Genomic DNA, 25,937 nt, shown 5'->3' on the forward strand with positions numbered 1-25,937 from the left:
TGTTCTCGGTTTACTTGAAGCATGCAAGCATGACGTCCTCCACCTCATTAGAGAAAGCAACCTAAGGACGGACTGGTTCTGTCTGGAGGGTGCATACACACAATAAGTATGCCTCATAACTTAATGGAAGAAATCTTTTCTCGTGTTTCAAGTACCAGATATAGTGCAGTGGCTGGTAACAGTCTATTAAAAAGCAACTTCTGTCAGATGTATAGTTGGTCAGAAAATTAAATGATGGCACAGGGTAGAAAAGGCAACTAACTGTAAGAGGCTGTACATTACACCCATTGTCATTTTTTTTCAGGCAAGTAAGTTTGCTAGAGAAAAGAGCATAAAAAGTGTGTGATACACAGAATTGTAAAAGTGAAGCAACAGCGGGAACAGTCTACTAGCACACAGAGAACAATAAATGCAGGTTCTGTAATGGAGGTTAGATGGGTATTAGCTACTAGGAAGCACTAACGGAGTGAACAAGAATGACGTTTAAATCATCAATATCCAGGTGCTTAGCATTACTTAGGAATAAAGCAATTAGGAATCAAAGGGAATAATTATCAGATTTAACAAAGAGGCCATTTAATGTTTGTCACCGTGTCATTACTCCTATTTAACGGTAGAGGAACACTAAGGAGTTAAAATGCATTGTGAGTACAGATTAGATAGTGCAGTGAAACAAGTCACAACAGTTATAATTAAAAAGTGGGTAATTGCCACAGTTACTGCACAATAACATTGAAGATGCTATTGCTTGCCCCTACGCTTTCAACAGGAAGTAACAGGCAATTGTGTGTGGAGTCTGCTGAAAATATATTAAATGATAAATACTATAGATGGAAAATGCATGAATGATGCAGTTAGTGTGAACTGCTGCCCCAGCTTTGTCATGGTTATTTGGGCTTGTCAGCTACTTAGGATTTTTCCGATTTCTTTCTATTCTTAACCTCTTCAACCCTTACACAGCATATTGTCTTCAGTCTACTTATACTGATGATGCCCAGAGCAGCCAAGATCTATTCCATTTTCCACATATTCTTCTGAATTTAGTTGAAATACACAGGATTCAGTTAAATATCCAGACAGGCTGCAACAGAATAGTGAAATCCACCTGTTTTATTAAAGTTAAATGTAGAACTGAGGGTTTCCAAGACTAAATGAAGAAAACTCGATGCAACTAATGCTCCATTTCCACACATGAGAGATGTAGAATAGAAAATTCACTAATCATAAAGAAACATTCTAATCCTGCTAACTCTTTTAAGTGACTATCAAAGAGGAGAGACTTCTCTTTCACTTGGATGAATCAGAGGGCTAAAAATATAAAAATGTAACTGCTACCAATGGGCCAAAAGCAAACAGAGAACAGAATTTAGTGCCCTAATAATAAGGAAAGTAATTGCTGCTGAATCAAATTTCTCTCTTGATAAGATTTCAAAAACCACTAAGTACATATTACCCAGTGATGTGTGCATTCTTGGAAAAAGCTTCTGTGAATCTTCAAGGCAGCCCAGGCTTAAGTGATGTGCAAAGAACCTATGGTAATGATGATGACATTAAAAGGTTCACAGAACCAGTATTAATAGCTAGAAGCAAGATGAAGCACTAGTTTTCTGCAAGGGATCATAGGCAAAAACACAAAGCTAAGAAGAAAAGAGAATGTGAATTTTAAGAACAGCTGAAAACAGCAGGTGAACTCTTCTATCTACAGTCACCTAGAAAATAAGAAGGGGTTTGAAGAACAAAGATGAGCCGGAACTAAAATTCTGTATGAATTAGAATTCCACCAAATAACTCCATATTAGGAATTATGCTGAGCAAACATAGCAGTAATTTTGAGACCTTGCTCAGCATTTGATGCCACAAGATGGTATAATTACATTATCTAGAGAAATATATCCCACAGCTGAGAGGATTCTTCAACATATCATCCTAGAACCACACAATAGTTCTGACATTAAAAACCACTTGTTTCAGAACAAAATAACTGAATTTAAAGTTAATGGATCTTTTCATTGAGAAATGAAGCTATCTTATTTTGACAAATCTAATAATCTTTGCAAATAAAAGTCCAGTTTGAGCACTACATAAAGAAGACAAAATGAACTGTACTTTGAATATTTCCATCTTTTGCAATTTAGCATTATTTTCAAGTGTTCCAGTTCAAACCTTTCATAAAAGCAAATACTGCATTTAAAAAAAGAAAAGTATTTTGCAAAATTTAGCTGGGTTTTGTACCTTTTTGGAAACCCATAAATAATACTGGATGCAACAACATGAAAGTGGAAATCCCTCATAAACTTGTATCAACCAGTGAAACTAATCAGGCTAATTTCTCTGTCTAGCATGAGTAAAGAGAAACACAAAAGAGAATTTTAAATGTAATGTTCACTACTATAGTGTCACTAGTTCCCTGTCTTAGCAAACAGCAAACATATTCTTTAAAAGTGAGGATCTTACTAATGTTGACACTGTCCTTTAAACAAACATGTAGGACAGAATGGATGGGCTTTGCCACAGGAAATAGAGTTACCAGCCCTGTAAGCATCAGTGAAAACAGGTAAATATTTGAATATAAGGGAGACTTCTGAAGTGCATTTTTGGGACTGGGTCCAAAAGAGAAGACATTACACGCTTGCAGTGGAATTCACAAGAAGTAGACTTGAAGTATAGGATAGTGAGTCATCAGGGACTTAGCTTCAGAAAATCCTTCATGCAAAGAATGATGTAGAACAATTGTCCTGCTGGCTGAGCATATACGTGCTGCTACAAGAACCATAGGCTCAATTGGAAGAAAAGCTTGCTTGGAAGCCTGCTTCCAAAAAAGATATTTCTTAAACAATTCTTAGCATCAGATATAAATGTGAACTATCAGCCAAAGCAGGGTAGAGAAGGAAACAGAAATGGGTTAACTAGGTGCAGAAAATTGGTACTAGTGTTGAGTACATACTGGAGAACATCTGAGTATATTACTGTTTTTCTATGATGAATGATTAAAATAAATATTTTTTTCCACTCACTATGACTGCTCCATTATGTATCATTAAGGAATGGAAATTTATGCATGCAAGTATTTGCCAGGCAACAAAAAGGGGATGTAGGGGCTATTTAGCATATGGCAGAAGAAAAATTTAACAATGAGATTTTACTAGCTAGTTTACGCAGTGGGCTTTGCCCACAATGGGCTAATTAACCTTAAGAAGATGCAAGATGAAAGGGGGTAAAAATCCATCTCAATTGGCAGTGCATTGTGTATGCTATGGTACTAATGATTTAAATTTATCTCAAAGAAGAGATATTTGGTGGAAATTAAAAAAACTGAAAATTTAATCATTATGGACCAGTTAGCCTGTAATAATACCTTTTGTATTATTGACAGGACAATTTACAGACTCTGAGGCTACAGTGATACTAGCAAGTTAAAGAGTACCAGGGAACATTTCCCAAAAACTGAAAGTAAACCATCTGTAAAGTTAAACAGTAAGAACGGTGACTGCCACTGTTTTGGCCTGGGCCAACTAGCATTCTCCTAAACAATTCCTGAGCACAGCTGAGAGGCTATCATGGGCCCACAACCATTCCCAAGAATCACTTTGCATGGGGACTATCTGGTTTTGAGAGTAAAAGAATGTAATAGTATCTTCCCAAGCAAATTTCATTTAGTGGTATAGAGAAAGACTGAGTTTTCCAGAGCCCATTTTACCTGAAGGTCAACCTAACCGAAGCTGTTTAGCGAAGTTATATGGAGAAACCATATCTATAATTTTGATGAACAACAACCAGCCATTTTTGGACCTGGACACTGTATGCCATTAAGAAGGAAATACAGCTACTTTATACTTCCTTTATATGCACTCTCTGTGCCAATAACTGTTTGACAAAAGCCAGAGGGCACTCAGCCAGAGACTCCATTGTGGAAGGAAAGCCATTCTTATCCAATGAAGAGAAAAACAAGATGCTTTGACCACCACTTAGGGAAACAATAACATGATCATCATCAATCAAAGCAGAACTGTGTAGCAGAGAAGACATTGCTACAGTCTTAGCATGTCTAACAACACTGGTGATTAAGCCCCTACCCTACTTGCCAAAGTGAGTTGCTTTCTAAATCAAAGTTTGAAGATCAACAGCAAGTGGATTACTGGATAAAATGAGGTGAGGGGTCTTAACCAGCTCCCTAACTCTGCTGTGCACATATTTGATATGAACGTGCAATGTTAGAAGATGAATGGGAGAGCTTCAATCTGCAAGGCTTCACTCACAACAAACTCTGACTGCAAAATCAGAGCCTAATACAAGAAAATAAATTAGGTTCATTTTTTGAGTACTAAACAAATCATTCTGCAGAAAACTTGATTCTCTAACATCAGTGAAACTTATTGCAAGAGGAAGTGCTTTCCAATGTGAGCAAAAACCAGAGTGAAACGAGAGTCAAAACAGTCAGTAAAACAGAGTTACATGTTCAGTTAAAAGTGCAAGCCTAAATGAAGAGACACATGGCTGCAATGACTTTACAAACTAGGGTTAGGAGATATTCAGGAGCTCCTGGAATTTGGATCACAATGAAACTTCCATTACAAATTACCTTCAACAAAAACCTTCTTATCTTAGCAGGCAATTATTCAGAAATATAATAGAGGGTCTTGGGCAGCCTTTTATTTTAAATATTTATTCTGAATTAAACAACAGGTTGGACTAGTCTAAGGGGTGGACCAAATGCCTGATGAGCCGATAATGTGGGAATTACTATTTTGTGCTTCATCAGATGTTACTTTAAATATTTGCATACAAAAAATTTACATTAAAAATTCTAACCCAAGTTTTGCCTGAAGGAGTATCATTCAAAACAAACAAAAGAAGCATAACAATGCTATTGTTATATTGCTTTTGTTACAGAAGCCTAATATGGACCAAAAACATTCCTATCAATTAGATTTCAATTAAAATTATTTTTTATTTTTTTTGCAAAATCAGTTATCATCCAGGCTACAGCAAGAATTGAGAATTGTACTGAGTACACCTCATAGCAGTACTTTTTAGCTACCCACACCAGTCTCACAAGCATGATATGAATGCATAATATGCTGTGTTTTAGAAGGGGATGGTGACCATGCAAGATGATCAAATTAATTAAATGAGAAAATCATCCCCTTATAGACTTACTGTTTGAACTTTGTGGAAATCCAGGTAAGGAGGATGGACCATTCATTCCAGGCAGAAGAACAGGAGGAAGGCCAGGGAGTCCTGGATAAGCTGCTGGCAAACTGATACCATGAAGAGAACTGCTGTCCATCATGCCTGGCTGCTGTACTGTTAATCCTAGCACATCAGTAGCCTTCTTTATCCGATCCAATTCTTGCTGTGCCATCAGCTGTCTAACTGTTGTAGGAGCTAAATAATCTTTCTCCCGATCTAGCTGACTTCCCACAGTTTCTCTCACTTTTGTAATATGTTGTTTGGAAAAGATATGATCTCTTATGGACAAACGTGCAGAATATTTCACGCCACATAGAGAACATTCTGGCTTTGTCCCATCAGGTCCAGTCTGATTAATCATGAATGGCTTCCCTATGTTAATTTTGAATTTCTTTTCTTTAGCTCGTGCATTCTGAAACCAGACCTGGACCACACGTTTGGGCAGGCCAATCTCATTCCCTAGCATTTCGCATTCCTGCATTGTTGGAGTCCGGTAGTCACTAAAGCAAGCCTTGAGAACTTTAAGCTGAAGGTTACTCATTTGTGTTCGGAAACGTTTGTGGCCTGGCCGATCACTGTTTTTGGATTTAAAGGGATTGCTAGCTCCAAATGGGTTAGGTGAACTTGGATCAGCTATGCTTGAAGTTTCACTGCGGTCGGCATTATCATCAGCGTCATCAGTAATGTAGTAACTTTGGTCATGATCACCATCTTTTTCACTGAAATGTATTGAGGGACTTGTTAGGGAAAAGAGAAATTTATCATCGGTATTCTCATTTGTAGGTGTAGTTGCAGCTTTTGATAGCGTGTCGTTCACAAGTGGTTTTGGTTCTTTGGGAGGTGATGCAGGTTTTGCATCCCCTGAACTGCCAGTCGTGCTTTCCATTTCATTGTTCCCCTCATCCCCTGTTGTGGCATCGCTAATTGCTGTATTAATTGATGAAGTCTCATCAAAGTCAGTCTTGTTTTGATCATATCCAGAGTCAGTAGGAGGGGCATTCAAATTTTCTATATCCTCACTAGACTCTGCTTTAAAAGAAGAAGGACTTAAGAGGTTCTTCGGTGACATTTCTGCAGTTTTGCTAACAGGGGTTGATACAGTGGAGGCTAATTCATTTTCACTTGATAATTCAGTTTTTGCTAATGACAGTGATGGGTAATCAAAAAATATGTACTTTTGTGGACTTTCTCCTCCATCTTCAGTTGATATCAAAGGACTTGGAGGCAAACTATAACCGGCCTGTTTCCCTTCATTCCAATGTCGAGAGCGAATGTGACTTTCTAAAGCTGATTTTGCCTTAAACAGAGCTCGACAAAAAGGACACCTTTTATGGGACTGGGCTGGACCAACTGCACGGAATTGTCCCTTTCTTTCTCGGGCTCTTGTGTTCTGAAACCAGACTTGTACCACTCTCTTTTTCAGTCCCACTTCACGTGCAATATGATCTAGCATCTTTCTCGTGGGGTTGGAATCTAGTAGGTACTTTTCATAGAGTATTTCCAGCTGCTCTGGAGTAATTGTAGTTCTTAAACGCTTATCACGATGTTGATCTTCTCCACTGTTTCCTCCCTCTTTCTCACTACAGTTATTGTCTTCTTTATCATCTAGTTTTCGTTTCAGGGAACCAGAAACTGTAGCTGGGTGTGCCGTATGTGATGAGCCAGTCTGTGGTGGCATCTGAGCAAGAGAACTATTAAGTAACTGTCCAGTCATCAAAGGATTATTGGGGTCAAATATCATATAGGGCATATCCATTGGCCTTTCTAAAAACTGTGAGTGAAGAAATTGGTTTTGAGCTGCTAGGAAATGCATGTGCTGGTGCTCTTGCCAAAGTTCTAGAGTTGGAAAGGCAACTGTACACTGATCGCATTGGTACTGTAATAACTGAGGAGGTAGACTGTTCTGTAGAGAAGTCATTGAAATTGGTAAAGGACTGGAAGGAACAGGTGTGGTTTGTGATGCAGAAGGAGGTCTCCCTACTATCTGTGATTGTTTTTGTTGCTGTGGTTGAGAAGCTGAGGGCTGAGGGTCAGAAGAGGTTACTGGAGTAGACTGTACTGGTTTGGCGCTTTGGGAAGATGTATCAGTTTGCTTAGCGATGGTTTCATTTTGTTTTGGTTTTTCTGTGGGCTCTGGTTTAGGAGAAGACTTCTCAGGTTCTGGTTTGGGTGATGGAATCAAAGGAGTACTAGAACCAGAGCCAGAGCTTGCTGCTGTAACTGCCAGGCTTTTTGATGAGTCGTTTTGGCCAGAAGCTGTGCAGTTCTTATACACTGTTTGATCAGAGGCATCCATAGAATCTTCAGTTTGGCTTTCATCTTGAGCGTCATCATCTTCATCTTTATAACACTGCTTTTTCTGGTGTGTAATCAAATCAAAGATCCTGGGGAAAACCACACTGCATTTTTTGCACTGATATTGCATGTTACTAGTTCGAATGTAACGCTCATTCGTCAGTTCCCTTTTCTCATTGTCTTTAGTTTCAGCTTGATTTTCATAACTTTTGCGAGCTTTTTGTCGTGCATTTTGGAACCATACGACAATAACTCGAGTAGGTAGGTTAAGTACAGTTGAAAGTTGTTCAATTTCATCATCCTTTGGATAAGCATTTGTGTCAAAGAAGTCTTGGAGGACACGAAGCTGGTAGTCAGTAAACCGAGTCCTAGATGATCTCTTGCTGAAAGATGCATCAGACTTGTAAGGTTCTACAGCTGAAGGTTGAGGATCTATTCTGATATCTTCCAATACTGTTATAGGAGGGTTGCTGAAGTTATATGGAGAATCTTTATTTCTCTGTCGTTCTTTAAACAGCGTATTACGAAACCAGTGCTTGATAACTTTCTGTGAAAGACCAGATTTCTCAGCCATTTCTTGGATCTGCTCTTCACTAGGAGAATTGTTAATATCAAAATAAGCCCGCAAGATTTTTAACTGGTCATCTGTGATTCTTGTACGTGGACGCTTGAACTGAGAGTGCCGCAGGAAATTGGGATCTAATCCCAACTGCTGCTGACAAAGCTGGGTAAGATCTGCAGATAAAGTATCCATTGGTGGCAACTGGAGGGCAAGCTGAGGAGGCAATGCAGGATGCTGCACTGGCTGCATCATAATTGGAGGGAAAAGCGGGAGATCAAGTGAAACGGGAAGCTGGACTTGAGGTGGGGCTGATGGTGGCGGTGGTGGAGGAGGAGGTGGCGGTGGTGGAGGAGGTGGCGGTGGTGGTGTGGGTGGTGGAGCTTGCAAAGGACTGGGAGTTGTGTTTTGAATTTTTCCAGCTCCAGCTGAAGAAGGCTGAGAAGGAGTGGGAGGAGGAGGAGGTGGTGGTGGTGGAGGAGGAGGCGGCGGAGGCGGTGGTGTTTCTGGAGAAGATGGAGAAATTGGATAAAGCTTGTCATATGCCTCCCTGTACTGTCGGGCAAACTTTTCTAACGCTCCATATGGAAAAAACTGTCCATGCACATGTTCTTGATGACTCTTCAGAATAAGAATGTTGGAAAAGAGCTTACTGCAGGTTCCACATTCCAGTTTGTCTGTGTTTTCACCTTCACCAGTCTTGCTTTTTTTCTGTACTTTTTGTCTGTTCTCGTTGTATTGGATAACTAACTCAAATCCAAAGTTCTCCAACAAAGCCTTGGCTGCATTCCCCCTTGCTCCAGAAGCTATTCTGGGTGGTGGGATGGCTGATTCTGAGGATTTCGGCTTCTTCATGTCTTTGTTTTCCTTTAGTCCTTCATTCTCATTAGTAAATTCTTGCTTTGGCTTCTCTTGTTTCTCAGAAATTTCTTCTGACTCCTTATATGATGGCATATCCTTTATCAGCTGGCAGTCTGTACTTACTAAGGTATTTTGCTCTGCTTTCATCAGCTTGCTACTTTGCTGCTGCTGTTTTTGGGACTGAAGTTGGGGTTGGGTGGATTGATACTGTTGTGCTTGTTGCTGCAGTATCTGCAGCTGGGTTTGGCCAACATGGTGTTGAGTTTGTATCTGCTGCTTCAAATCTTCTAGCAGTGATCCTGTCATACCAGCCATTCCAGGCATACCGAATGTGGCAGAACCAGGCAAACCCAGATCTGGGCTTAAGCTAAATTCTGTCCCAGGTATATAGAATGGGAAAAGGAACTGAGGCTGTTGAAATTGCAGCAGTGCTTCTGGTGTCATTGGAAAGTGAGGCAAAAAAGCTGGGTTTAGAAACTGGGGTTGAAAGAACGCAGCTTGCTGTTGCAGTTCATGCTGTAGTTGCATTTGAAGTTGTGCTGGTGACTGGGGTGGGTGATGTGTAGGCTGAGCAGAAATTAATTCAGAAGCTTGCTTTTTATTTAATTCTTTGGCATCTAAATGTGTTTCTTTGCTGTTAACTGCTGGTAAGCTCATAGATTCTAGCATTCCTTGGCTGGGGCTATTAACATTCCCTGCTGCACTATTTCCGCTACTTATATTACCACTTGGTTCTAATTTTGCAGCCCTTGCCTTTGTCTGATGAAGCACAGATCTCATATGGATTTCCAATGTAGAACTTTGGCTATATGCAACATTACAAATGCTGCATTTGTAGGGTTTGTTGTCAGTGCTGCTGTTGGTTTCTTGAGGGACAGGACTTGATGCTTCCTGCAAAACCTTTTTGAGTTTATGTAGATGGGACACTGAGTTATAGTGGACCAAGAGAATATTCTTTTGGGTGAAAGACTCTTTACACACCGTACACTTATATGGGCGAGATGGATCTAGAAATTTTTCCATAGTAAAATTTGGCCCTTTTCTGAAAGGTAAGGTCCGCTTTGGTTCTGAGCCCATGTCGTCTGGAATAGAGCTGCTATCACTTCCTACAGGACTTGCTTTACCTTCCTGGTCCATCTCATAATCTCTTTCTATTTCTTGTTCTAGTGCATGATCATCTTGTGCTATACTTTCACTTTCTGCCCAGAGTTCACCATTGACAGGTAAAGATGCACACAGCTGCTGAAGTTCGGCTTCATTGAGTTCAGGGTGGCCTGCTTCCAAGTGTTTTTTTAAAGCCTGGAATGTACGGAAGCTACGTTGGCAAAGGCTACACATGGTAGCTGCCCGAATAGCATGATACTGGGAATGTATCTGAAGCTTCTGCATAGTCTTAAAAGCCAAGCTACAATGGTTACAACGGTACTTATAGACATGGCGGTCAGAAACAGAGAGCTGTTGCTTCTTCTGCTGTTCATTTAGCTGATCCGTCATTGAGTCAGTGGTCTTTATCTCCTTACTGCTGCTCTTATTCCAGTCTGGTGTTTCAGTAGATTCCTTAGGTGGCTTCTGTTCCTCAGTCTTAATTTCCATTCCAGTTTTTGATTCATCGATCCCAGGGGTACTTTTCTCATCCACAGGACTTTCACCTAGTTAAAGAAAGTGAAGTGTCTTTTACACAAGTAGAAGAGAACAGCACATAGTATTAATTTATTTTTTTTCCATCAGAAATCAAGTAAGGCACCTGGTATGCCATGTGTTGGCCTAGCAAAATATAGCAACACATCCTTGCCCCCGAGGATAAAGCAGACAGGACCAACAGGAGGTTAAAAAAAAGTAGAAGTAGCAAAATTCAAACATGATGATCAGACTAGCAGTGGCAGTTGGCCCAGTAGTGGCATAAGGCTTCTCTTTGTCATAAGGTAGGAGTTTACTCATACAATGGGAGCACCAAACAAGGAAATAAACAGTAGGGAAGACGGAGGGAGTAGAAATGGGGACAATAGGTAGGACAGGTGATTAGAAAGGAGGAGGAAGGTGGTCTGAGGAGAGAGGGAGGAGCATGCTGTAAGAGTGTCCTGGTTTCAGCTGGGATGGAGTTAATTGTCTTCCTAGTAGCTGGTACAGTGCTATGTTTTTGAGTTTGCTATGAGAAGAATGTTGATAACGCTGATGTTTTCAGTTGTTGCTAAGTAGTGTTTAGACTAAAGTTGAGGATTTTTCAGCTTCTCATGCCCAGTCAGAAAGAAGGCTGGAGGGGCACAAGGAGTTGGGAGGGGACACAGCCAGGGCAGCTGACCCAAAGTGGCCAATGGGGTATTCCATACCATGTGACGTCACATCTAGTATATAAACTGGGGGGAGTGGGGGCGGGGGAATCACCGCTCAGGGACTACCTGGGCATCAGTCAGTGGGTGGTGAGCAATTGCATTATGCATCACTTGGATATTCCAATCCTTTTATTATTACTATTGTCATTTTATTAGTGTTATCATTATCATTATTAGTTTCTTCTTTTCTGTTCTATTAAACCATTCTTATCTCAACCCATGAGTTTTACTTCTTTTCCCAATTCTCTCCCCCATCCCACTGAAGGGGGGAGGTGAGTGAGAAGCTGCGTGGTGCTTAGTTGCTGACTGGGATTAAACCATGACAGAGAGGTAGCAAGGCAGCTTCCCAGCACAGAAAACAGTAAGTGTCCAGGATAAGAAACCTACTATTGGAAATGCAGGGAGAATTGCTTGCCTAACATTCCCCATCGACGCTGGTGAAAGTGCCACTGTCTTTTAGGACTGGGTCTTATTTGCTGGTTAAACAAGGAGGGTCTTACCTTCAAAGTGGCTAGGCAATACTGTTTAATTTCACCTCCACCAAAAGCAAACACTCTGGCATACATGTGCATCCTGGTAACTCTGCATAGGTGCAGTCAGCCAAATTCAGGCCCCTTGTTATTTTTCTCTTTTTATCTCTGTGGCTATATGCAAGCCAAAAGGATTCACTTTACTAAGAAAGAAACAAGTGGCTTATTTCTAAACTGCCCCTACCTAGCTTCTATATGTTTGGGCTTTTTCTTGCATACCTGGATATTTCCCAGATCCCTCAGCTGTAATGGTTGCAGATGTGTCACGTTCAGATTTCTCTGAAGCAGCTGCTGGCAATAGCATACTATTGGGCATCATGACATCTGGTACAGGAACCTTTGAAAACCAAGAACACAGTATTATTACAGGAAAAGTCACACTTTAATACTATACAACAGTATGAAATTATAATTCAAAAGATCTACCATGTCTGGATCAAAGACTGCCAATACTAAACCAAGATCTTGATTCGGTCCTTGATAATGGCTCTGACAGACCACAAATCCAGAGCATCGGGTGTCCCTTGGTGGAGAATCAACTCAAACTAATCCACAATAAGGTGATGCTACAGAACTACATACAATCAATATTTCATTCGTCTCAATGTCACCACAAAGATGGTTTTGCTGGCTATGTCAGGTTGGTTGGATTTATCAGGGGCATTCTCCTCAGACATCCTCCAAAGACGGAGATCATGTTGCGATAAGGTCACCAGTCAGTTCTTGACTGAGGGCATTCCCACTTTTCTTCACCTGTATTGTTTTTTAAACAAATGCTGGACCTTCCATGATCTTTGAAAGAAAAATGTAAGTTTATTTCCATACAGAAATAGCAACTTACTTCCATTTAAAATAAGATTTTTCTTTCTTGTCTTCAATTGCTTATGTATCTTCTTCATACTGCTTTACCTGTTGTGTTATGCTTTCAAATTATAGACAGAAATCTCTTAAGGATGTATTCTTATAGGTGTCTGAGAGTGCTCAGTTTAGTTCAGTCGACATGAATATTTGCTCAACACTTCATGTCTTCCTTCTGCTTGGAATGTTAAAACATACTCATATCTGAAATAAAGGATTGTCTAGGGCTTCATGCTAAGACTTAGCAGGACTGGGTTCAAACTCCTGCACTACCAGAGTCTGTCTAAATGACCTTGGATAAATCAGTTCAGACCATGCTGCTGCTCTTCATCTCTAACATAAGGGTAGTATTTCCTTACTTCATAGAGCAGTAACAAGAATATCCATAGGAGACATTTTTGGGTGGTAAATTACTACAATAATAGAAGCTGCATACATTACTAAGTATGGGTAGAAACACCTTTTGTTCCTCTTTAACAGTTTAACAAATTATTTTAAACCTTTATTAGGAAACATAAGAATTATATCTATGTATGTATGTATGTACATCAATTGCCTGTTGGAAAAAAATATTCTAGACTTATTTTAAAAAGCCCAGGGCTTAGTATATTTGTAATTTAAACATGGCATTAATAGCATCCTCTCAGAGGACTAGTGTCTTTGAGTTTATTTGGGAGGGAAGGACTTTTAAAAAAAATTATGTAGATAACTGTAAATATCCCAGAGAAAAAAATTTGCTAATAAAGGTATTTGTCATCAGAGAGTTCAGATATGGACAGAGCATATTAGTGTTAGCAACCAGGACAATTTAGATGATGCAGACTATGTTTTGCAGTCTCTTTCTCTGTCAAACAAACTTTTGGCTTTCCTCGCTGACAACTCCCCAGCACCTGGGGAGGAGAGGAGAGCTTTCAAAGTTGCCCCACTATCAGCATAGAGGGAATCACAAAGAACTTGAAAAGATGGCTGATGCTGCTCAATATGGGGGGGGGGGAGTGGTGTCCACATTTTTCCAGTTTCCTAAAAAGGTCTGGGAAAGTTAAATTTCTACTCCATTTGCCTTGTGGTGGGCCAAAATTACATGGTCTGGCAGAGCTATAGTTAGTAGAAAACCAAGGAAAAGAAAAGAATAATCCCCAATTCTGTATTTGCTCATCAGCACTAGGCACAAGGAACCCTAGACCTTCAGGGGAGAGCTCTTTTAATTCTTTCCTATTTTTTTCCCACTTTACTTGGGAATGAGGTGGTAGGCCTACAACCACAACCATATAAATGAAGGAGTCATCTATGGATACAGAAATAAATCCCTAAGGAGGTGGATGCCTGAGATCTCCAAGTGCATTTCCTTCTAAAAAGGCAAGACAACCAGAATCAGGGTGTCTTAGGAGGTCTATTTTCTAACTGAATCTATACTGTAATAATAAATACGTTCTAGATCTGATTGTGTCTTTACTGACATTGTTTTGAATGGTGCTGAGTCATTATTTTTCAGAAAAATTTATTATTTTGACATGGTTTGTACAATTTTGTAGTGAAGAACGGGATTCTCCTGGTGAGGTTGGAATGTGTTTCATCCTCCAAATAGTTTGCTGGTTATAGCATTCATCCCAATCATGGGGAAGCCAGTTCAAGTCCCTGCATGATCCAGGGTAGGTACCTGAAATCAGATATGCCATATCCTAGAGAACTGACCTAACTTGATTCCTACCTATTCTTGGACTTGCCTTTCTGTTTCATACTCACATTTATTCACAAAGAACTAAAAGGTATTTTATACAGAGGCAGAAAGTAAGAAACAGGATAATCATGTTCTCCAATTAGCATGACTATTGATATTTTACAGTGAACTTCATGTAATAAAACGCAAGTACAGCCCAGCTATACATAGGAATCCTTCTGTGTTTGGGAACTACATTCTGCAGGGAACTCCTATTATTTTACAAACAGAAGTCACAATACCTCTGAGACCTGGATATTATTAGACCCAATTTGCAGGTGTGCACTTAGAGACATGGACAGGCTTTGTTTTTCCAAGGTTAACGTCAATGAGGAACTGCAGGTTTTCAGCATCTTTGAAATCCACCCTCAGTCATTTTCCCAAGGGATGTCAGTCACTGGATGAGCTGGCAACAGAACCTCAGAGTCCTGACCCACTCCCCTCCTCTCCTCGGGCTACCTGAATACTATGTCACGACAAGTACATTGCCCAGAGGCCCAAGTACATTTCTGTAGCATGTGCATCAGTATTTGGAACACTTACTGTCATGAGCAGTTTCTCCACACAGTCAGGGGACACACTGTGCAAATGGGTCAAATGAAGCTGGAGATGCATTTTGTTGCTGAGGACATCCTGGCAGAGGGGGCAGCAGATAACAGGTTGCATTGAATGCTGTGACAGGACATGCATCTGGATACGATTTGGGTCCCTACTATTGTAGTTACAATAAGGACATTGATAGAACTGAAAAAAATCAAGATGAAGGCTATTAGTCAGTGTGCTTTTTGTAACTTGCTGATATTGCTACTTCAACAGCATATCATCTCTGTTTCATTCTTGAGTTATTTGAAAGAGTTCTAGAATGCAATTAAATTGTTACATTTTCTTTTACCTGCTCATGACAAAATTTATTGTCCTCTGGAGGCTTTGATTTTTTAGCTGCACCATCCTCTTCTTTTGCCAGAAGAAGCTGTTGTGCCCCTACCACAGTGTTCAATTTTGGTTCCTTCTCTGGTGTGACTATTCCTGTTCCAAAAACATAATTTTTAAGAACATATTTTAAATTTTAAAATATCCTGGTTTACAAAGAGGCTGTGATTCCAAAGCTCTGTATTGTCTTTGAGGGTCTTTTTTTTTTTTTTTTAAGTTCTGAGAAAAAATATAAACATAAAGAATAAAACAACTCTGGTAAGCACAAAGGTGAAAATACACTTTTATCCTTGATGGAGACTCTATAAATACATTTAAAAATGGACTCTTCTCTACTGTTTAGATAACCTTAGGTTGCCTTTAAAGATGAATCAATAATGTTCTTTCTTTAGTAGCTCAGTATGAATTTGTGTATTACATTAAAACAAATCAGCTTTTGCTTAAAAATCTTGTTTTCCAAAATAATTAATTTGCTGCTGTTTAATTACCCTCTCTCTTTTCTAAACTGTCTGAGCAATATGATTATTGTGCTGTTTTGATAACTCCTGCCTGGTTACAATTCTGAAGCTAAATATAGTGAGGCTTTAAAAGAAATACTGTGGAGAATAGGATTTCAGAGCTAACTTAATATTAATTATATACAAAGATCAGTCATTTGGGATTGCCTTAGATGTTTACACTGTGAATTTTTACAGTCTGGCATTTGTGATCAAAACCAGAAAATGATTGTTTTCTATAGATAGTTCTACTATTAAGTATTAAATACTATATTTAATATTATGCCTGAACTAGCTGTGTAATGTGGCCCAGTCTTGCACACATCAAAGAAAAGAGTGCAATTCTAATTTCCCAGTCCATCAGAAAATTCTTTCCAGCGTCAATTTGCCAGATAATCTCTTCTGCTAGGCTGGATATTACAAGAGCATTGGGTAGGCATGTCACATACATCTCACGACAAACACAAAACCTCATTTACCAACCATTCCAATCTCATCATAGAGCGGCATCATCTGACCTTTTTTCTGCTGTTTATTATGAGTATTTCTAATTTTAACTTTCAATTTTCACCATCTTCCAGTCAATTTGCAACTAAATTATTTCCAGGGTGAGGACACTATCACTGGACACTGGGTGCAAATACATCTTGAAATGCAATGAAGCTAAACCATTGATTGCTATCAGACCCAACGTAAATATATAGTCCAGGGGTAATCTGATTGTATGCTGTGCATGAAGATTTATCTTGATTTTTTTCAATCCACATAAGGTTCATATAAATGAACAAATGGCACCTCATTGCACAATAACCTAGGATTAATTTAAAAATAAGGTCATGGATGTTTTGGCAACAAAGTAAACATGAACAAAGAAAATACTTGTATATTTCTGTAGACAAACCCAAGAACTTTTTATTCTTATTATTTTCATATAGACTTTGTGAAATATTGGATATTACAAGAGCAACATTAAAGTGAAGTAAAATAAGAGAACAGCTTTCAAGGTAAATACCAAATCCTCATGGTACAATAATAAACAATTGAAAACTGAATCATACAGGGACATTTTCTGAAGGGCATTTTTTAAAAAAACATAAACATACTTTACGACTTACACATTAATGGTGATTTTCCCCCACATTGTTTTTCATTCCTAAGTTGCTAATTATTTCTTTTGCTGTAATTTAGATCAGTAAATTTTGCATGTTCTTGCTCAAATTAAAGTTTATTCCTGCCATATTTCCCTATTTTTAATGACCAGTTTGTCAACATCGGTTTAATATCTGAACAAGCTGCCTCCTGGAGCCCCAGTGAATTTTTACACTCTCAGGAACCGATCCTGGAGGCCTCATTTAGTGCTGTGCTGATGACCTGAAGGACTAGCGATGCTTAAAGACAAAATCTACATGGTGCAATCACATAAGGCACCATCTTATTACTCACTTCGGTTTATAATACAGTACTCCCTGGCCTATCTGTATTTACTTGGCAATACACCATTATTATTTAAATGTCTTAACCATGAGAATTATGGGAAGTAAAAACGTGACATACTACATTAACAGAGAAAGGTTGCTTCTCAGGTTTTAGAAGGATAGGTTCAAATTATTAACCTCTCTTCATTTCCAACTGTCAAAAACGTCTAACAATTGACTACTGTTTCTTACCTTTATCATATGTCACTTTTAAAACGTCCCTTTTTTTTAAAGACAAATTGGCCAAAATCTCAGCTGGTGTAAACAGACACTGTTATACAGGAAGCTGAATTTCAAAACCAAAATAAACCAATTCTGCCTTCTCTTCCCCTCATCATGCTAGATTGTTCTCAACAGGTTGTTACAGAAATTAGGATCCAAATTCTGCTCCTAAATTCACTTGTGCAAGTGCATTTAAATGTGTTTTAGCAGTGGTTTTTAGCTGCTAGTGAAATTTACCGTGGAGCACACTCTGTGTGCGCCTGGGCACACACAGGGTTAATATTACATATCATCTTCCACCACAGGATGGAATAACTTAATTACTTCAAAGGGCCTATAATAATCATGAAACACATAGTTCTTGTTTCTATAAAAACAAGGGGGTTTTTTGGTTAAATTTTCTTTTGCGGTTAATATAATAAAACCGTAGAGTTATAAAACACTGTGCTGGGGTCAATAAATGCATAACAAAGCACAGCTTTTTATTATGTTTACTATGATATTTATATAAACTGTCGAAAGTTACAGAGGCTTTGTTGTTTTTGTTGTTGTTGTTGCTCTGGATTCATTCAACCCCAAGCACTGTTTCTTCTTAAGCAACCAAAGTTACATCTGGCCTATAGTAAAGTAACCGAGTCCATGACTTATGGTGAGCTTTGCAGAAAAAAAAAAAAGGGAGGTTGATTCTTCCCTCTGGCACGGGGATGCCGCTCGCCCCTGCACGAGGACCGACCCCCCCCCAAGCCAGAGTATACGTGCCAAAACCAAAAGAGATTGGCTCCTTACGCAATGGTCCAGCTATTACAACTCAGTGCCTCGTCTTGCTGTATCAACTTTCTGCTTTCCGTGTTGAATTCACTGTTTTAAGCAGCTTCCTGTAGGGAGGCTGAACAAAGTTACGGTCTTACAGGAAGGGTGTTGAAAGAGGAGGGAGAAAGGAGAGAAAATATTATGGTCCCAAGCATGCTGTGTGGCACTGTTTTCATAGCTAGATGTTCCACTGGCATGCTATTCTTACTAGGCAGTTGTAGGAAAAGACTAAATCTAGTTGTTATTCATGTTTTAAATGTGCACTTTTTATTCTTGAGACACATTATTTGTTGGGTTTTTTCCTAATTGTGAAACACAACTGCAATTCATTTTATAATATAAAATACACAGCATTATTTTAGATGACTAATGTAATTTCAATACATTTAGCTCACAAACTAAGTTTAATTATAAATAAGTGCCATGAAATAGACTAGTCAATGATTGTCAGTTACAGAATTATTTAACTTGTGTAGGATTGCTAATATACAAATGACATAATTGACTGCAATTCAGATGTCATCACCTTTGTAACATTTTTGAAACCCCAAAATAAAAATAAAAATGTTTGTGTAACTAACAAGAAGGAGAAAGTTAATAAAATACATATACTAGTGAAAAAAAACCCTGGAAAAGCCATAATCGAAATAGTATTTACTTATTTATGAATCTATGTATTTGATAAAGATTGCATAAGTTAAGACTTCTGACACATCAGATGATGTTATTCAGCCTCAAAATAATTCTAAAATTATAATTACTGGTAGAGTATTCTTTCTAATTAGAGTAGAATGAAAGGATAATTTTCATTGCAATAATGAAGGTTAATTTCCATCCTTCCTCATGTTTACTACCTTATTAAAAAGTGCTCCCCTTAGCCATGGCAGAGACATATTACATTTTCAATGCAAATGTATTAATCTGGATAAATTCCATATTAATTCTTGCACTGCATAGAGCTGTAATTTGGATTATAATTAATCTAAAGTGGCACTAGATTTAAATGACAATATAAATGAGGCATTAGCAGGCTTTTCTATTCTGAATGAATATTCAACAAATATAACTTGCATATTGCCAAGTCTCATTTTGAAAGCTCTACTCCTTGAGATAAGGTAAGCAATACAGCACAACAGCTTACACAAACATACTGTTACTAAATACATGTTAATCCTTTCTTGTCTAATAGATTCTATGCTAAAGAGGGGTCGCACCACTTTCCTGTCTAACTTGTTAGTATTGTGATTAATTTATTGGTTTTCCTGAGATTTCTTTGGCAAGACTTGCAACACTCAGTTCATGAGAAAGCCTAAATTAACATTCAATTATACACAAGCAGTTATGCAGTCATTAGAAATACTTGTCAGCTGAGTGAAAATTAAGATGATGGTCTGAATGTTACATATGCAGAATTAATTTAGATTAGGAAAATAAAAGTTTCTAAAAGATTTAGGATTTTACAGTACAAACTATTTTCTGCAAAGCACAAAGGCAATCATGTATTTTAGCCCTTGTTTTTATATGAATCTTACAGCAAAGTTATTTGTGTAATTGCTGGCACGGGAATGCAGAACAATTATGCTGGTTTTTTGTAGTGCACCCAGTAGGCATCTGGATATAGGTTTGTCCTAATTAAACTTGGCCCTTATGAGTGGCTAATCCTGATGGAATTTTGAGAATTCCCCTTCAGTATTTTTTTCTAGATTCCATCATTTATTTTGCTGGAGCTTTAATACCGTATTCTTTCTTGAACAACTCTAAATGGACCTGCCTAAGAAAAAGAGAGGGCTGATTGATAAAAATCCCTGCAGCAGTTCACAGCATCCCCTAGGCAGAGTGTATGGTAGGAAATGGGGGCTGGAGGTGGCTGTCACCTCTCTCCTGGTGAGTGTCCAGGACAGCCCCTGATGAGACTGCACAGGAGCATCTATATTGGCCTGGGAGCATGGCTTTACTGCACTGCAGACAGTATTTACCAAATCAGAGAGCCAGCCAAGGGGGATATGTATTTTAAACCACAACACATTTTCTTGCTCAACATCGTCCTTGTCATCATCGGCCTTTCTTCACTCTCTTGATCTCAAAAAATAAAGCGACTGAAGAGCAGCTGAGGTTCTAAACTGTGATGGGTACTGACCTCAGCACCTCAACAAGCAAACTTAAAGGAAGCTTTAATCTTTAAGTCAGCCTTCTGAATTGATTTGGCATGGAAAGGGCCATCTATATATATTTTTTTTAAATAAATCCAGAAATGTTTAATATGTAAAGAACAAATTACAGTATGGGAGAATTCAGGTGTAAAGAAACTCATACGTAAAATGATATTTTCTCTACAACTATATGTCTTTATGGAGAATACAACCTCCTTTGTATGCTGCTGTCATTGGCATACAAGGAAAAGATATATGACTACCTGAAACTAATAGGCTTCAACCTGTTTCAGCACTTCTTCTGCTTCAGTGAATCCAACATAATGTAACTAGGTATAGCGTGCGGCAAAAGTAGCCAATGTAATATTCATTGTGACCATAGATTTCCATCTCATACATAAAAAGCATGGATGAAGTCACATATTTGCCAAATCAAACACAGAAAAAGCCTTGGGTATCTACACCAGATGCTGGCCCTGGGTTTGTTTGTGCACAAGTAAATGTCATGACATAGGGGTTTTGTTTTCAAAGACAGTAGCTTTCATTACTGGGCTTTGTCTATTCCAGGAGATCAAAATTACCCAACCCATAATCCGTTTTCAATGATATTTCCTCTTTCTTAGGCTGAATCATCTGTAAACTTTTTCACTGGATTTTGTGTATTTTTTTCAAAATGCCTCAAATAAATGCCCAGGAAGAGGCCAGATTCTTGGGAGTAACTGATCAGAGAGCAAGAGCAAAAAATAATAATAACAAAAACCCCCACATTCTTTGGGTTAAAAGGGGGGCAAAACCTGATTGAAGAAAAAATTCAAGTGGTACCTAATCCTATGCTTATGAAAAATTAATATGCCATCAGAGGAATCACAAGTACAGCTAAGATTAATGAAAGGCGCTTAAAAAATTACAAGCACACAAACTGATTTGATTAAAAAATAATCTCACTGGTCGTCCTGTAATATTCTTCAACTTATCCGCATCTATCCTGTCAGATGGTTATGATTAAAAATAGGTCAATGGGAGGCTACTGATAGAAATCACATGCAAAATGCACATGAAATGAATAGTAGTGGGAATGTCCAGACAGTTTAAAATGAAAGAACATTTCATAAGTTAAAAAAAGGGGGAAAACAAAATTCTAGCATCTTACCAGAGTCTTTACTAGATTTTTTGCCTTCACTATTGTCTCTCTCACTTGAGTCTTTATCATCAGTCACAGCCACTGATGTACTTTTAGCAGACCCTTCTGTATCTTCACCTTGTTCTTCTGCAGATAAGCACAGAAAAGATCTTAGAAAAGAAACTCAGTGACCACTTAAAAGCAGTTAAAAAATATGTCCTGTAATAAGAACAGCACTAACAGAGGGTGGCAAAACAGGGGGAAGGAGGGGTGGGGAGAAGAAAAGGGAAAGAACAGCACTTTAAAGAGGTTGGCCATTAATTACGAAGAAGTTGCAATATTTTGAAATCTATCCAGAAATTCTGACCGTGTCTTTATCAGAGTACCCGCTTTCCACCAGTGTGACAGATTTAAGGCCTGTCATTTCATATTCTTTGGCTAGAAATGATTTGTGTTAAAATACACGCGCGCGCGCGCACACAGAGCCTGGAACAAAAGCAAGCACATCTAAAAATGCATCTGGGAGCCAAAAAAAAAAAGGGGGGGGGGAAGGGGGGGAATTCAAATATAAATCCTGTTAGTGCAGCAGTATCCCGCTAATTGCAGTAAGTAAGTATTAGGTATTAGGTACTGTATTAAATATAAACCTCTGGCTTTGCGGGCGAAGTCTCAAATTTTGTCTCCAGGGGGAGCCATTCAGGATAAATGATGCAACTTGGTATATGGCTTCTGAGGAAGCAGCATTACCCACACCTCACTTACGTGTTCACACCAGCTAGATTACATGGAAATCTTCACAGTAACTCAAGCCCATTTAATTATTCGGTAAATCTTAGCTATGCTGCTACTGGTGGATTAATCTGTTTATGCAGTTAGCTTCTATGCTGGGGCTGTGTAGCACTAATCCGTGAAAGGCCCACTGTTCCTTTTCATCCTGTGATCATTTGTCTCTCACTGTGCTGATGTCACATTTTAATGAATTTTTAGCAATCTGAGTAATGCCAGATAACCTGACTTGCAACTCCCTATAGCACAGCATGCTGTTTTCATTGCCGCACACAAAAAAAATAAAAATCATATTTCCCAGCTCAGGTAGGAATTGTATAAATTAGGAGGTGAAGGTAAAATGGGATTCGAAGCACCAGGCCGCTCAATTTCATAAAATCTTTAATGACCATATAAATTAACCCTGGAAAGGCAAAAGGTCACAGACACACATTTGCATACACTCTTCTATTCACTTTTGATAAGCAGAGCTTTTATGCAGGGAACATGATACAATTAACCCTTCAGGAACCATACAAAATGCAGCTACCGACATTTTAAGTGTCAAGCATTAACTGAAAATTACACACTGCATAAAATTTTCATTGTAAATGCTATAGTGATTGAAAGGGGAAATAGTGGCCCTCTTCGCACCCCATGTTTTATTAATAACATTCTGACAGCCAAATGAAATATCCTCTGTCATATGTAGCAGCTGAGCACAAAAAAATTGCTGCTTAGTGCCTTACTTGCCAGCCATGCACTGAAACTGTATGCCTAGGCAAACAACCCTCAGATCGATGTGGTGAACCTATCCGGTTCTCAACCCTCTGCGAAACCTTTTGTAAATCAGAAGAGAAAAACACAGCTACAATTTTGGAAACCAAACCAAAAAAAACCCCACCAAAAAAACCCCCACCAAGCCCCCCAAAACCCCCAACAAATCTCAACCACGGATCAATGTGTTTTGCATTGACATCAAAATACAACATGTTAGGACTAAGCATGGCGTCCACTTTTTGGAACAATAGAGGGAGAAGGATGGTCCCCTCTTTTAGAAACAATTGCACATAAAAAAGAAATTTCCATCAGAATGGACCCCCCCCCTCGTGCTGTTTTAGTGCTCCCCCCCGCCCCCTCCCACGATGATAGCTAATCAAACATGGTAGGCATCCCTGCCGCAGCTGGAAGCGGGGCTGTGTTTGTCAGGGTGGCAGGGGAGCGCGGTTCGGGATGCTGTGAGCCTGTGATCATGCCTGGCTCGGGCTGTGTTAATGCCGAGCGCGCACACATGAGGCTCGTATCCAGTGTCAGGCCCCGTGGCCTCATGGAGCCGATGGCAATCCCTTTCCGAATCATCCTTGGGAATGGACGCATTGCTGCTTTTACTAGATTTACTGGCCCAATCCCCCTGGGCTGGAAAATGAAGTGTCAAAGTGCTACTGAGTGTCCTTATCTTGAGGGGACATAAAATTGTAAGGGCTATCGTGGCACACATTAATAAAACATTGTATGTGTGTCAGGCAAAGAGAAAGAAAATTATGAAGGTACTAAAAGAAAAGCTACAGTATCATCTGGGTCTCATCAGACAATTTTTGCAGGGTGCTCTCCTGTTTTTCTGGTATGTGTTTTAAGTGTGAGAGAAATTCCCAGACATGTTCTCCTATACATCATCGTGGTGTCTGACCTCAGCCTGACCCTGGCAACAGTTTGAGAAATCTGAATGTGAACAAAGACTCTGTGTCAGCAGCAGGGAGAGATTGCGGGATAGACTTTCCCCATCAACTTAATCGCAAACAGCAGTTCTGAGGCCATAACTTTACAGGGCTCCACCAAGCCACAAACACATAACCTTTAGAGGTGAAACTGCCCCCCGCTCCCCGCCCCCCCTCCTGTGATTTTTCTCAGTCTTGTGGTGCTCCCTTTGATGTAGCAAGGCAATTAGCTCTAATGTTCAAGTACTGCAGACCTGTTTTATGGTTTGGAAGGTGAGAGCTGTTTATTACAGGTAGGCTCCTGGGGGCCATAAAGGCTTTGCAAATTTTTAATCATGCAAAAAACTAATCAAAATGTAACTTATACACACCATAAAAATTAATATCATTATTATGCACGGTATAAATTGCCTGCCCTGGCTTTCAATGGCACTCACTTCTAGAAAATACATTTGGCAATCATTTCAGAAATATGTATGGCATTCACTTCAGAAATAAATTTCATAGACAGAAATGATAATACAACTTCTCCTATTTTCCTTCAAAATGACAGAAAGGCGGTCTAAGATTCACACTGTTGCGACATTTATCAAAGGGACAAGATGGCACTACAACAGCTCTAACTTAAAAGCAGTTAGCAAATTACAAAAAGAATCCTTAAGACCATTCATTAGAACAGATACTGAGGATATGTAACGAAGTCTGCTATCAAAGACACTACATAACTCTGCCGAGATGCTGCAAACATCTCTTTTTAGTAACATTTTTGTTCTTACTTCATATGCTAACCAACAAGGATACTATTCAGTTATAAAAATATGATGGCCCCTGCTGAAAGACACAAAATTATGAATTATTATGTATCAACAAAATACAGTATGATGGTGCTACAGATTCCAGGGCAAGTCCTAATGCTCTGTTTTAAATTTACAAGAGTCCTGCCTATATACATTTACAAATGTCAGCTTTGAAAATGAATAGAACACCGGATTCAAATATACTTTAATGGCTTTAATAACACTTACTATTGCAATATGATATTTTATTCACACCTGGTTTTATTTTGTCTAAATGTTGAAAATTTCTTTTGATGTTGGATCTCTTGAATTTAGCCATTATCAACTTTTTTCCTCACAACTGACTTCTTAGAATTAAACACAAAAATGAGGTTAGCAGTCTGCACTAAAACTGTAAAATAAGGGAAAATGGAAAAGTTAAGCTTCAGAGATAATGTTAATCAGCTGATGTTGTATATTGCATATTCTATGTCATATACTTTAATATGTTAATCTACACTCTCGGGCCGCAATTCTATACAGGTTTTATGAAGGAAGACCCTTATGACCTTCCCTAGCCCAATGAAGCCAAGATGTGTGATGATTTCAACTGCAAAATCCAGGCCTCAGCCAAAGTTGAATAAGAGATACCAGCAGCAAAATTAGATGAATATTCATACACAGATTAGGAAAGCCTGACTTACTGAGATGCAAATAAAGGGACAAATGCATCCACCATAGCCAAGGGAAAGTATAAAGAAACAAATAATATTTTTCAAATAAAATACTGAAGAGTTAAAACAAGACATGTCTGAGTTGAAACAATCTTCTTTACTTTAGTTTAAATGCATTGTGATAATCACGGAGGCATATCAATCACCTGTCCCTGTGTTTTAGCAGAGAATTCTCCCTACTGATAAGCAGCACTGGCAGTCTGTCTTCAAGTCTATTTAAGGCATATTATTTTCAAAGGTTAATTTTGGTTGGGTTTTTTTTACATCACTGATATATCAATCAACAGCCAGTAGTTCCTATTTGGGTCCTGGATTTTGTTGTTGTTGTTGTTGTTGGTATCCCTTTTTCCCCTCTCCAAATTGCAAGTAATTTCCTAAATAAGCATGATCTTCTAGTTGTGGG

General features: G+C 38.8%; 1 protein-coding gene across 1 annotated transcript in view; it reads right to left on the minus strand.

The window, feature by feature from the left end:
• Positions 1–25,937, minus strand: part of ZFHX4 (zinc finger homeobox 4) — a 149,524-nt gene that overhangs the window by 2,406 nt on the left and 121,181 nt on the right. The window contains exons 5-9 of the mRNA XM_010575868.1: positions 21,575–21,691; positions 15,233–15,366; positions 14,884–15,084; positions 11,985–12,102; positions 5,158–10,554 (exon numbers count right to left, since the gene is read on the minus strand). Of these exons, the coding sequence (XP_010574170.1) occupies positions 5,158–10,554; positions 11,985–12,102; positions 14,884–15,084; positions 15,233–15,366; positions 21,575–21,691 (5,967 nt within the window). The remainder of the gene's footprint in view (positions 1–5,157; positions 10,555–11,984; positions 12,103–14,883; positions 15,085–15,232; positions 15,367–21,574; positions 21,692–25,937) is intronic.

The sequence above is a fragment of the Haliaeetus leucocephalus genome, unplaced genomic scaffold (genome assembly GCF_000737465.1).
Source record: "Haliaeetus leucocephalus isolate CR32 unplaced genomic scaffold, Haliaeetus_leucocephalus-4.0 Scaffold506, whole genome shotgun sequence".
Classification (NCBI taxonomy): domain Eukaryota; kingdom Metazoa; phylum Chordata; class Aves; order Accipitriformes; family Accipitridae; genus Haliaeetus; species Haliaeetus leucocephalus.